The following is a 14,093-nucleotide window of genomic DNA, read 5'->3' as shown; positions in this document are numbered from 1 at the left end:
ACTAAAACATCCGAGTTGCTGTTACTTGAGGTCTCTGGGTGAGACTTGGAACAGCTCATATAAAACAAAGCAATGATAACGTAAATAATAATAAAAATAATAGTGAGAAAGAAGATGGGGAGACTATAAAGAAAAAGAAATACAGTTGTAACTTGCTTTACACAGAAGATTGATTTTGTAAGTGGCCAAAGAGATAAAAATTGTAAAAACGAGGGGAAATGTTTTCAATATTATTAAAAACACACACACACACACACACACACACACAAGTAAAATTTAAACAATTATTCATTGAAATTGGGATAATAAACATGATTATCATGTGTGTATGTGCATATATGCAGAGAGAGAAACTTAAGAGAAGAGGCTGCATGGAAGGCAAGAATCCTAACTCTGTTGTTATGTGCCTATTCAGGAAGCATGATTTTTATGCCAATATTAGCCTAATAAACCACCTCAGAATCCCAAAGAGTAAAGCTGCTACTCTGGTCGTTGTCAGAGACATGAAAGAAAAATGTCATATACTGTCATAATATTGAGTTTTATTTTCTATTCAGAATAATTTTTTTCAGTTGTTTCCATAATGTTACTATTGTAGCAAAGTCTAGGATCAAAACCTTAAAGCTTTAGTAACTAGAATGAGACCACACTTAGATCAGACAACAGGCCTTGAATATCACCCAGTAAGCTTGTAGAAATATCATCCCACATCACAGAATGTCCTATCATGTTCCAGTGATTCCCACATTAAAAGGGGTTATTTAAGCAACAATGAAAGCAAGCACAGCATACAGAGAAGATGGGTGAGGACTTGATACTCATGGCAATGCACTTGTACACACACAAGTCCTTATGAGGTCTCCTTGGTTGCAGCTCAATCCTGGGTTAAAGGAATCATTGTCTATGAAGAACAGAGTGATTTTTCCACCTCTCACGCAAAGTCATTCTTTTCTGTTATTAATGTGACTATGAACTACATTTGTTTCTAGCATACCACAACACACCCTTGGCAAACCACTATGTAATTATGTAAATATTATGATATACGCCTATAAAAATAAATGCAATTTAAACAATGCTTTAAGATTCAAGGGAAGTAACTTGTACTATCATATTCTAGTAATGAATACAAAGATACATGGGAGATACCTCGTTCCTGCCTTTCAAAGATGACCAGTGAAAAATCAGAGTTGAGAACCACTAGTATATGTATTACAGAACAAGGCAAAATCAAACCTGACTGCATTTGTGCAAAGAACTGATGAGGACATACAAGAAAATATATAAAGAATTAATAATTTTGTGCATAAAGTAATAGGTCAGTACTGACCCTTGAAAATTACTGGTACTTATATCATAGACAGGGGAAAATATGGAGTAAAGTAAATTTTGGCTTGATTTGAACTTGGAACCATAAAATTCAATGATATTCTATTTACTGTGCCAACTCATTCCCTTTAATACAAAAAAATAATGAGACACTAATTGAATCAAATAGCTATACATAAATACCACGTGGAGGTAAAATTATCGATATATATTCCCTTGGCTTCTTGTGCACTAGTGAAGCTAGAGAGGGCAGAGGGGGTGGCAGTTTTATGAGGGTGGCACCACTTTTTGGTGGCAACGTTTTGTGGGAGCCTGGGGGTAGCAAACTGAAGGGCCACCCCAGGTGGCACACACTCTAGCTGCACTAGTGTTCTCATGCTGCACATCTCCCCATATTGACATAGAGAACACATATCTTACCATTATCAATAGGGTGGCAAGCTAGAAGAATCATTAGCACACCAGCCAAAATGCCTAGTGGCATTTCACCTGTCTCTAGGTGGTGAGCGAGCAGAATCATTAACGAACTTAGCAGCACTTCATCTATCTTAATGTTCCAAGTTCAGATTCTGCCAAGGTCGACTTTGCTTTCATCTTTACAGGGTTGATGAAATAAGTACCAGCTGAACACTGGGGTCAATGCAATCAACCAGCTCTCCCTCCCCCAAAACTTCAGGCCTTGTGCCTATAATAGAAAGGATTATTATTATATCAATATTATTATTAGGTGGCTTGGTAGAATCATAAGAGTGTTACACAAAATGCCTTGTGGAGTTTCTGGGTCTTTCTATTCTGAACTCAAATCCCACAGAGGTGCCTTTCATCTCTTTGGAGTCACTAAGACAAAGTATCAGTCAAATGCAGAGGCCAATGTAATTGACTAAACTTATCCCTTTAATTTCATCCTCAAATATTGATAAAGGTATCAGTAATACAATGAATGTCATCTACTGCTTAAAAAAATATGTAAACCCAACATTAATTGCTATTTTACAGCTATTTATATGACAGCATTGGTGAGAGGATTTTGTGAGAATACCTATTGCTTTACAGCTGGATACATCTCTCTGCAGTGAACCACTGAACTGTAAAGAAAGAGTGGTACCTTTTATTTGTTAGGCAGATTGATAAAAGGTACCACTCCTAAAATAGTTTTGTTATTTTGCTAGGCACAGAGCACAATAGCAATTGGTGGTAAGATTTGAGCTCATGATTGTGATCAGTAAAATAACCTCAAGATAACTGCATCACTATGAAGTAAGTGAAACAAAGCATGAAAACTAAGGTAGTGCTGGCAATACATACTTCACAATAGGCAATTTTGTCAGGGAAACTGGAGGGAAGATTATGCCGCTATCTGTGGCAAGGGGTTGAGGAATTCCTTCACAACGAGCTGTATTGGATTTGAGGGTAGTGGCAACATCTCTCCTCTCCTGGGGTGACATGTGATCAAGCATGGAGTGTAGTAGGAACGTCATGTGTCTGAAAAATAGAACAGAATAACACAAATTTTCGGTCGAATAGTACAGCAGGTGTCATCTTAAGGGAGAAGACAAGGCTTTAGAAAGACATACTGGACTTAATTCTTAGAGATGCATTAGAGCTACACTTAGAGAAACAATGAACTTGAGACAGAGTGAAAAAGCTCTGAGAGACACAATGGACATAAGCCTCAGAATAATTTGCAAGACATATGTATTAAGGAGTTATATTAAACTTTAGGAAGACACAATACATATAGGTCTTAGGGAGATGCAGTAGTCAAACCTTTTGGAGAGATGTCACAGTAAACAAAGGTAGCAGGAAGTCCAACGCATTGCTTCAAAAAATCACTGAAAACAAGACATAAAGTTTAATGTGACTTACCGGACTGATAACTGAGGGTTGCCCATCCTCTTGGCTGAGAATATAAGTTCTTGAAGTACCTTCATCTGCAGCACAGGCCATCCACAGGGTTCATCTAAAATAATAGTAAAAAAACTTTACTACAACAGGAAGCTGAGAATAGAAATGCGTGAGCGTATTTGTGTGTATAAAACTGAACAATGATTCCCATCACTTTTCAAAATGACTATTCTTCACCATCCTATCCAGCCAAAACACAGCTGCCATCAACATAGTTCTTGTTGCCATGCTCAAATTTGTTAACATGTTACTTTTGTGACAATAATCCTCCATCAAATCACATAAGCAGTTATGATTCTTAATTTTCTCATTATGAATATATCAACAAGTTTAATCAATTGCGTTAACTCTTAAACAAGACACTCTATTCTATATGAATATATTCAACATATCTAGCACCAATTATTATTAATAACAATAAGAGAGCTGATGAAAGAGTCTCTACATGATTGTCTGATATGCTAGATATAGCAACCAAATTGCCATTAATTCACATCCTACCATCTTGAAAAAGAAGGAATCTAGATATATAAAAAGACAAGCTCTTCATGGCTGGAATAGCATTGATGACAGATTGGGTTAATTAGGACTAACTTAAGGCTAAATAACAACAACAAAAATGTGTTAAACATTAAACAAGATGCTGTTCTTTATGAATACATCAACATAACAGATTACCAATTCTCACACTACTTTAGAACATACAAACATGCACAGACAAACACACATATCTCAGACCATCAGTATTAAAAACAAATACATACTTTTAGTAAACTGTCGTGGATCCATAGTGACACCATAGCCATCAAGGGCCTGCAGTAAGAGGGTATAACATTGGTACCAATTAGGTTGAGCAACTTGGGGGTTGACACTCTGAAGTGCAGTAATACGTCGATAAAATGCTGCTTTACGATGGAAACATATCTGTGAGTATAGGCTTGCTAATGTACTGTAGCGCTGAATCTGTTTAAAGAAAGAGAGAGAGAAGAGATGAGAGAGAATCCTTTAGTGATGGAAAACAGATAAAACATTGCACATTTTCACAGTGTTAGATATCCTCTTATTTAACCAGTTACACACAGTAGCTAATCAATTTTCACATTTGCTGTGTGTGTGTGAGAGAGAGAGAGAGAGAGAGAGATAGGGAGTGTGTGTGTGTGTGTAAAGAGAGAGAGAGAGAGAGTGAAAGAGAGAGTGAAAGAGAGAGTGAAAGAGAAAGAGAGAGAGAGATTAAGGACTACAACTGCAAATGTTGAAATATTGTGGGTTCTGTCCAATATATACCAGAATGGAAAATAAAATGGATACAAAATGATGTTGACGATGATGATACAGTATCTAATTTATGCCCGCCTTTTCCATGCTGGCATAGATTGGATAAGACTTACTGAAGCAGTATTCTATGACCAGATGTCGCCTGACCTTACTTATTTTCCAAGTGAGGAAATTTTTATTCTGCTGCTTTTCACATGAAACCATCAAGGTATGAAATATTTTGTTTATGGATATAAACGAAATGCATTATTGCTCAAACTGTTCCAATGTGAAGACATGCAGCACACCCACCACCACCAAACACACACAGCTAAGTTTCTGTACAGATTCCTTTTATTGAATACCACTCACAAGGCATCCATTGGTCAACCTGAGCTGCAGAAGAAGATACTTGGCTGAAGTATCATGCAGTGATTGTGAAGCAAATTTTGCAATCACACAGCTATACCAGTGACACAAATGTTGTTGCAGCTGCCAAGCCACCACATCATCCACCATCAACACCACTACCAGCAACAACATTCACTTATCTTTGCTTGTATGGGTCAGATGAAACTTGTTGAGGCAAGATTTTCTGTAGCCAGATGCCTTTCTTGATGCCAACTCTCACCTGTTTTCGAGCAAGGTAACATTTTGCTTGGTTCTGTGAACATGAACACAACAAAATGCCTAACATATTTTCACTAAGGATCACAAACAAATGACACTGTTTGTATAACAGTAACATTTCTTGACAACTATAATATCCATGTCAAGTAATTCCATTTATGTAATGTGTAACTGAGATATTTTGGTTGAATTATATAGTCTTTGGTGTTACATTACTTTCTATATTCTGTAACTGTCACAATATACTTTTCTAGGCCTGAATTTTTTGTGGGGAGTGGGCCAGTTGATTAGATAGACCCTAGTACACAACTGGTACTTAATTTTTTGACTGCGAAAGGCAAAGTTGATCTCAGCAGAATTTGAACTCAGAACGTAAAGATAGACAGTCATAATATACAAACATTTCTCATGGCACCAGTACACTGTTTACAGATGCTTACATTTTTTATGCTTTCCATGAATTTTTCATGGGTTCAGCTAGTAATTAATTATTTTGAAACACAACACCTTATTAACCATTGATATATAGTACCTAATTTACAACTGACAAATAGTTATTTACCTTGACACAGTACCTTATTAACCACCGACATATTGTCAGTGGCTAATTACCCCTTGAGACACCAACAAGAAACCCCTATGTGGTTATTTGACCTTCAAGAAAGATCAAGTAAAACTGCCTAAAATCACATACTAAAATAAAAATGCTTGGAACAATGTAGACTCTGGTATAATAAAAAAAGGCAAGACAGTCAGTCACAGCTGGAATATCACTGACAATATATATGCTTGATCATGATGACTTTCAGTTAAACATATAGTAGCTAATTAATAACTGACCTATAACGATTAATCAACTGCTGATGTAGAGTGGCTTATGATAGATAATGACTTAGACTCACCTTATCTTCATTAGTGCTTTGAACATTAATGTACATCACATTCTGGAGGAAGTCAGAGGCCTGAAGGTATTTCTGAAAAGAAGAAAGTAAATAATAGATGAAGGAGACATTTAGGGAGGCTTCATGGGAAGTACAGTACAGTGCAGATCTACTATGTGAGAGTACGGTTTAGAAGTTCATTTCGCAGCTAAATGGTTCCAGGTTTGATTTCACTATGTAGTATCCTGGTTTCCTGTGCAAGTGCCTTCTATCATAGACTGAACAATACCTTGTGAGTGAAAATACACACACAAAAAAAACAAACAAACATACACCAGTGTTTGAACTTCTCTAGCCATCCTTCACACATCAAAAGGAACATTCCATATAGTATGGCAAGATGTACCTGTGCAATAATAGTTGAGCAAAAAATACATCAAATTCAACTCAATGGATTCAAAGGCTTCTTAAAAAAACAGAATTACCCCTTAAAATTAATAAATGATGAATTATGAGGATGATGAAACTGGACATCATACAACTGAGTACATCTAAGAAAGTAATTAAAGAAAATACTATTCCATTTATCAATACACATAATTTAGGAATGACCAACATTTTCCACACTATAAAAACAAACCTACCAATATTCTTACAAAGCCCCAAAATGAAAAATCTGGTTGATGAAAACTTAATACAAAACAAAAAAATCTTGTGAAGGACTGTCAAGATAATAGATGTTGAACATGTAACAACAGCAATTTCAAATATTTAACAGTGGATTCTCCTTCAAAGTAAATGCAAATATGAACTGCAAGACACAGAATCTCATATATTGCATGACCTTCCCCGAGTGCAATGAGGCAGTTGCTGATTATCTCAAAAAACAAGTTCCAGGAATGCTTCCATCAATGGAAACAGCACTGGATTAAGTGTGTGGCTTCCAAAGGGGACTACTTTGAAGGAGATTAAATGTCAAATTGGTACATGTATTTTGTTTTTATAGCACCAGTCCAGATACTTATTGATCAAACTTCGTATCTAATGATCTAACAACTTTGCAATATATTTTACTGATGTAAAAATGAAACACCTATTTTTACATATGATAACATGATAATAACATTTCTCCTTACAGATAACTTACCCGTTGTAGTATTAATACCCGGCAAGCTTTTATACTGGCCTCCATTTCTATCACAGCTGCAGCTTTGCTCTGAAATAAATATAACATATATTAGGTTGGAAAGAAACTCCTGCCATATTTCAAGATGGGAAAGAAACAAATAATTCTTTGATCTTAATTTATATATTTAATTTGTGGTTGGTGCAAAGTCCCAACCAGACCTAGGGTAATGTGGTGGTGGAATGTTGCTGTAGACAAGGCTATTAGAGCAAAGAAACAGGCTGTTTCATGAAGACAGAGAAAGACCCCGGCCCTTCAGGAATCACTGCTGAGATGCTTAAAATATTTGGCGGTATAAGTTATGATCTAGTCACCTGCATAGTCAACCAGGTGATTCACGAAGTAGTCATAACCAATGTCTGGTGTAGCAGCACCATAATCAACTGCTACAAAGGTAAAGGTGATGCCTTGGATAGAAATAATTACAGAGGTATCAAATTGTTGGATCAGATGATAAAAGTTACAGAGAGTCGTAGTCCAACTAATTAGGTGGGAGAATTAGTCTAGATGAGACGCAGTTTGGTTTTGTGCCATGGAGAAGCACCACTGATGCTATATTTCTGGTAAGGCAGCTGCAGGAGAAATACATAGCCAAGGATAAACCTCTGTACTTGGCTTTTGTTGACTTGGAGAAAGCTTTTGATAGGGTCTCCCGATCCCTTATCTGATGGTCAATGTGGAAATTAGAGATAGTGAGAGCTGTACAAGCCATGTACAGAGACGCTATCAGTAAGGTGAGGATTGGCAACAAGCACAGTGAAGAATTCATGGTACAAGTAGGGGTTCACCAAGGATTGGTCCTAAGCCCCCTCTTGTTCATCACAGTCTTTCAGGCAATAACAGAGGAATTCAAGACAGGCCACCCCTGGGAGCTCCTCTTGACTGATGACATTGTTCTTATAGCTGAATCACCACCAGAACTAGAGAAGTTCCAGGTATGGAAGCAAGGTCTAGAATCGAAGGGCTTTAGAGTTAACCTAGCAAAAACCAAAGTCTTAGTAAGTAAGAAGGCAGACAAATCACAAATCCCTTCAGGTAGATGGCCCTGCTCAATCAGTAGAAAAGGTGTAGGTATTAACTCTGTAAGATGCACCTGGTGTAAGCTTTGGGCACACAAAAGGTGCAGTAATATCAGAAGAAGATTAACAGGGAAAAAAGCTTTTGTGTGTGGTAGATGCACAGGTACAATAAACACCAAAAATGTACAGAAAATAGACTCCATCAACTGTCATGAGGGTAAGCTAGAAATAATAGATAGCTTCCATTACTTAGGTGATCAAGTTAGTAGCAGAGGTGAATGCTCCAAGAGTGCAGCTATCAGAATAAGATTAGGCTAGGCAAAGTTTAGAGAGCTCCTGCTTCTACTGGCAACAAAGGGCCTCTCTCTCAGAGTGAAAGGCAGATTGTATGATGCTGGTGTTTGAACAGTTATGTTACATGGCAGTGAAACATGGGCTGTGACAACCGAGGACATGTATAGGCTTGAAAGAAATTAAGCCAGTATGCTTTGTTAGATGTGCAATGTCAGTGTGCATGTTCGACAGAGTGTAAGCATCTTGAGAGAAAAGTTAGGCATAAGAGGCATCAGATGTGGTGTGCAGAAGAGACAAATGCGCTGGTATGGTCATGTGATGCATATGGATGAGGACAGAGGAAGACCCAGGAAGACATGGGATGAAGCATGATCTCCGAACTTTGGGCCTCACAGAAGCAATGACTAGTGACCATGATCTTTGGCAATATGCTGTGTTTGAGAAGACCCATCAAGCCGAGTGAAATCACAGTCGTGGCTGATGCTGGTGTTATGTAACCGGCACCTGTGCAGGTGGCACGTTAAAAGCACCTTTCAAGCATTGAGCCTCATGGAGGCAAAATGGCTGAACTCCTTTCGAATATTGGGCCTCACAGAGGCAATGACCAAGACCTTTGGCATTATGTCGTGCTTGAGAAGAAGACCCATCAAGCAAAGTAAAATCACAGTCATGGCAGATACCGGTGTCATGTAACTGGCACTCATGCCAGTGGCATGTAAAAGCACCTTCCAAGCATTGGGACTCACGGAGGCAAGGACCAAGATCATTTGGCATTAAGCCGGGCTTCGAGCATAGGGACTTACAGATGCATTGACCGAGTCCATTTGGCATTATGCCATACTCAAGAAGAAAACCTATCAAACCAAGTAAAACTGCAGCTGTGGCAGATATTGGTGTCATGCAAATGGCACCTGTGCCAGTGGAATGTAAAAGCACCCATTACACTCTCGGAGTGGTTGGTGTTAGGAAGAGCATCCAGCCATAGAAACCATGCCAAAACAGACTGGAGTCTGGTACAGCCTTCCAGCTTGCCAGCCCTGGTCAAACCGTCCAACCCATGCCAGCATGGACAATGGACGTTAAATGATGATGATGATGCATCACAATAACACTTCCCCTCACAATCCCATCTATTTAGAAAATTGTTGATCCTTGGGTACAAAATTTTTCAGGTTTTAAAGCAAAGAAACACTCAATATAATTTTTAATATCTTCACAGTTAAGAAATTTGTTTCCCTTCTCAATAATGCTGTAATTATCTGAAAATAAATATGGCAGTCAGATCAGGAGAGTATGGAGGAGGAGACAAAACTTCCAAATCTAATGCCGTAGTCTTTTCCTGAGAGACTTGAGCAATACATGCTATTGAATTATCAGGTAAGAGCAACACCCTTTACAAGTGATCAATGACACATGCTTTTTCCGAAAATGTTTGTACAATGCTTCCAAATGATGGCAATATATTTTCTCCACATTAACTGTTTCATTTTAGTTTAATGTTTCTTAGTAGATGACACCAATCATATCCCACCAAACACAAAGCATTACTTTTTGTGGGTGTAGTCCTGGTTTGGGGATGGATTCTCCTTTTTCATTGGATACTATTGAAGAGAATATACTTTTTATCACTTGTGATGATTCTCCCTAGAAAAGGTTTGGTAACAAGTCTACTCTTCAATGATGGGCAGAGGGCAACACTTGAAGCTGGGAAGCAATCAGATGAGGATGAACCCACTAACCAAATGTTATGATCAAAGTGACTTGAACTGTTTTGCTAATTCTCATGCAATTTGCTTTTGATTTATCTCAGCTACAGTTTCAGAAGCTTGTTGTCAAGATAGAAGAGAATCTGTGAGAGAAAAATTTCCCAAGCAAAACTGGTCATATTCAAACACGTAAAGCTTATTTCCATAAGCAGAACAAATATTTCTTGACACGTCCATTACTGTAGAACCTCTTTTAAAATCATATAGCATGCAGTATCTGACATGGGTCTGATCTAAACCCATTTTAAAAGAGTAAGATCAATACAAATTTAACCACTATGGTATAAAGTAATCTGTAAAGAAACAGAAAACAGTAGAATGTGAAATTAATGCTTATTTTACTGCAAGTATTGAAAAAGAACCCTTTAAGTGATCATGTTTAAAATGCAAAAAGACTTTCAATAGATAGAGTGACAAACCAGTAATCATATGAAAACACAGGTTTTACATCAATATCCCTCTCCTAGAAAGATGAAGTGACAAGAGCAAGGGGTCTTTGACTTCCAGTGGTACCCTGGCACCAACCAAGGGTATTTCTGCGTCTTCACCCTCAGATGAATTGTCATCACATATGTTAATTTACCCATAGCTGGAACCTTGATAGGTGCTACTACTCTGGGTCAGAGTAGACCTGAAAAGAGATGGTTCCCCACACCTCAAAACATAAATAACTATACATGCACATAACCAGTGAGGATAGATAAAATATAGACATTGATAGATAGATATAAACAGCAAGCGTATTTTAAATATACACACACATATATACATATGTGGATACAATTAGAGGGGATATATTTAATGCATGTATATGAGTGCACGTGTGTGTGCATATATTCAATTATAAAAGATATATTAGATACATGTAAATTTAGTCAACCTCTCCTGGAACACCCACACAAATCTTTAAGTATTTGAAAAAATATCTAAGAAAAAAGAAAAAAAATGAAAAGAAAAAAAAATACTAAAAAAAATATCAAAAAAAAAAACAAATTTCTTCCTCTTCCTGAAAGATCATATTTCTTACTTTGCTGTATTGCATAATAGCTTCTTTATATTTCTCTATAATGTCATCTGGGTCTAAACAAGATTTCGGCTGTGTTCCTATTCCATCATAACCATTACTTATGCTTCGCTTGATGTGCAGAGGTACACCTAAAAATAACAAGATCAATTTCAGTTAGTTCCCACAATACAGTCAACTTATTATATTCCTCAAATTATAACTTCTAATTAACATAGAAATATTAACCTTTTTGCTTTGCCATGTTTTAATAAACGTGTTTATTATGGATCACCAGGACATACAAAGTTGACAATACTGGTAGTAATAGGTATGGCTATGCCTGTGTGAGTGAGAAATTTACTTAGCACCCATGTGGTTCTAGGTTTCATCCCACCACATGGTACTTTTTGGGATAACCACTGACTTGTGAATAAAATTTTGTACATGTAAACTATGCAAAAGTTTGCCTTAGATGCACACACACACTTTTTTTTTTATTTGTGGTTTAACAAAGCTACCTTTGGTTTCATGCTGAGAGAAATCTCAACAATTATCAAACCTGTCACATGGAACGTTGGTACTCGTCTCCACCTAGGGTGAGAATACATGAAGCTACACAACACTGTACAGGGTATGGGGATAAATAAATATACAGATCATAGGAGTCAACTAATATAATCTTAATTGCTGCTTCCCTTGCATTAACTCTGGAATCTTTGTAAGGAGTGTTCACCATGAATTGATTAATTCCTGAATCATTTTATGTGGGAACACGCATACAAATCCATGTCCAAATTGATATAAATGCACACGTGTGCACACACACACACACACACACTCCAAAACACACACATATATATATTCATACAGACATATGCATATATATATAGACACACACACATACATATGTGCATTATCTTTTTTTGTTCATGTTAGAGCATGTGCATGTAATTGTAGAGTTTCATATATTTTCACACCAAACTTGGTTGAAGGGGTTGTGGATTCATAAGTTTATGTATATGTGTATTTTGTGAATCATGTGATGTTATGAATATGTCTAATAAGAGTATCCAGCATACGTATAAAGGGGCATGTGTCTTTTATGCATAATGTTCATAAAATGCATATAATTGATGTCCAGAGAAAAACTTATTCAGGTTGGGACGGACGGAAAAGTGGGTGGAGGTGGAGACATGCTTAAAATTTCAAAGTGGGGATTGTTGTTTGTGCATGCAGCGGAAGAAAGTTTCTTCCTTAATGTTCATGATGTCCATTGTTGAGGTTATGATATTTAATTTTTGGTAATGCAGAGCTTGCATTTGCTTCCCCATTCATGAAATTTGCTGGCCTTAGCTATAATGCTCTATGTGATATGGGTTGTTCACGTCTCTCTCTTTAAGTGTCCATACTATATTGGATAAAGATGTTGTAGGCTTTTTGTTTTTATCTTTGAATGAAGCCAAGTGCTGTGTATATCTCTGTTTGAAGATATTTCCTGTCATTTCAACGCAAGTTTTTGCTGCTCCGTTCAAATCAGTAATACTGGCTTTGTACACTAATTCTTTTTCCAGGAACCTAATGTTCAGGGGACAGCTGTCCGGAGATTTATAATTACAGGATCTTTAAATGATGTTCCTAATGTCATTTTTATTGTGGTTGAAAATAATTGACCCTATATTGGGGAGATGACTATAACTAACTTTAACTGTATTTCTATTGAAGATCTTGTGGTGTATATGTAAATGAGGGAAGTGGTTATTCCTTTACCCTTTTACTTGTTTCAGTCATTTGACTGCGACCATGCTGGAGTTTTAAGAATTTTCTAGCTATGTTCATGGCTATGTCCATACTATATGGAGGAGTGTACCATAATATTTTCCTCTGCCTACATTTTTTTGGTCTATCTACATTTGGTTCAATAAAATTTATACTACTCTTAAAGTTGGATGCTACCCTTTCTAGAGCCGCATTGTAATATCAGACAGTTTTTCTAAAAATAGCTTTATCAGCAGATAAGTTGGAAACATCTCTACTGATGCTATTAACTGTTTGATTATTGATGGTGGGTGATTAGAGCCCATATCAATATATGAAAAATCTTCATATGGTTTACAACAGGGTTTAAATTTGCTTCTACTAAGAGTCATATTAAGATCTAGGAAATTAATTTCTTTAAGGATAGTGTTAATTATAGTTCTTAGCTTTAGTTGGCTAAATATTTTGCATACATGTTTTTCTTATGTTACCAGTATCATGTCCACTTTTGTTATGTACCACTCCAAGACCATCCTCTCTACATTGCCCTGTGTCAGTCTCTTATCTCTTTTTTAAGAACATCCAGGATATAAAGGTCAACCTGATCTGCTATCTCTGCACCATCATAGCTCCCTATAGCAACATTAAATAGCTCATTCCCATACTTTTTCACCCGATAGGGATTATCATGAAAAAGTATTGACTTCCTTGCATTCATTATTATGACTATATCAGTATCAGTGACAGTTACATATACTTTACTAAACTCAAGTGCCTTTTGGAGCAGGTTTTTGGAGATCAGGAAGTAAAACTCTACAATGTCAAACTGGATAAACCTGCATTTGTATCAGAGAGAGTAGAGATGTGGTAGGTGAGAAATGTGTGCAAATGGATAGTGGTATGCTTGTGCTTAGTGACTCGGAGAAGAAAGATGCATGGAGATGGCATTATGAAAGGTTATTTTATTTCTTTATTGCCCACAGGGAGCTAAACATAGAGGGGACAAACAAGGACAGACAAGGGGATTAACTCGATTACATCAACCCCAGTGATTAACCTGTACTTATT

At 36.9% G+C, this 14,093-nt stretch overlaps 1 protein-coding gene across 1 annotated transcript in view; it reads right to left on the bottom strand.

Moving 5' to 3' along the window:
* LOC106882859 (trafficking protein particle complex subunit 9) overlaps positions 1–14,093 on the bottom strand; it is a 108,399-nt gene that overhangs the window by 74,549 nt on the left and 19,757 nt on the right. Inside the window, exons 5-10 of the mRNA XM_014933664.3 lie at positions 11,292–11,419; positions 7,147–7,215; positions 6,021–6,092; positions 3,999–4,197; positions 3,196–3,289; positions 2,635–2,811 (exon numbers count right to left, since the gene is read on the bottom strand). Coding sequence (XP_014789150.1) covers positions 2,635–2,811; positions 3,196–3,289; positions 3,999–4,197; positions 6,021–6,092; positions 7,147–7,215; positions 11,292–11,419 — 739 coding nt within the window. The remainder of the gene's footprint in view (positions 1–2,634; positions 2,812–3,195; positions 3,290–3,998; positions 4,198–6,020; positions 6,093–7,146; positions 7,216–11,291; positions 11,420–14,093) is intronic.

Source organism: Octopus bimaculoides, chromosome 25, assembly GCF_046866305.1.
Source record: "Octopus bimaculoides isolate indiv1 chromosome 25, ASM4686630v1, whole genome shotgun sequence".
NCBI lineage: Eukaryota > Metazoa > Mollusca > Cephalopoda > Octopoda > Octopodidae > Octopus > Octopus bimaculoides.
Note: the sequence above shows the minus strand (reverse complement) of the source record. Positions and strands in the feature narration are given on the sequence as shown.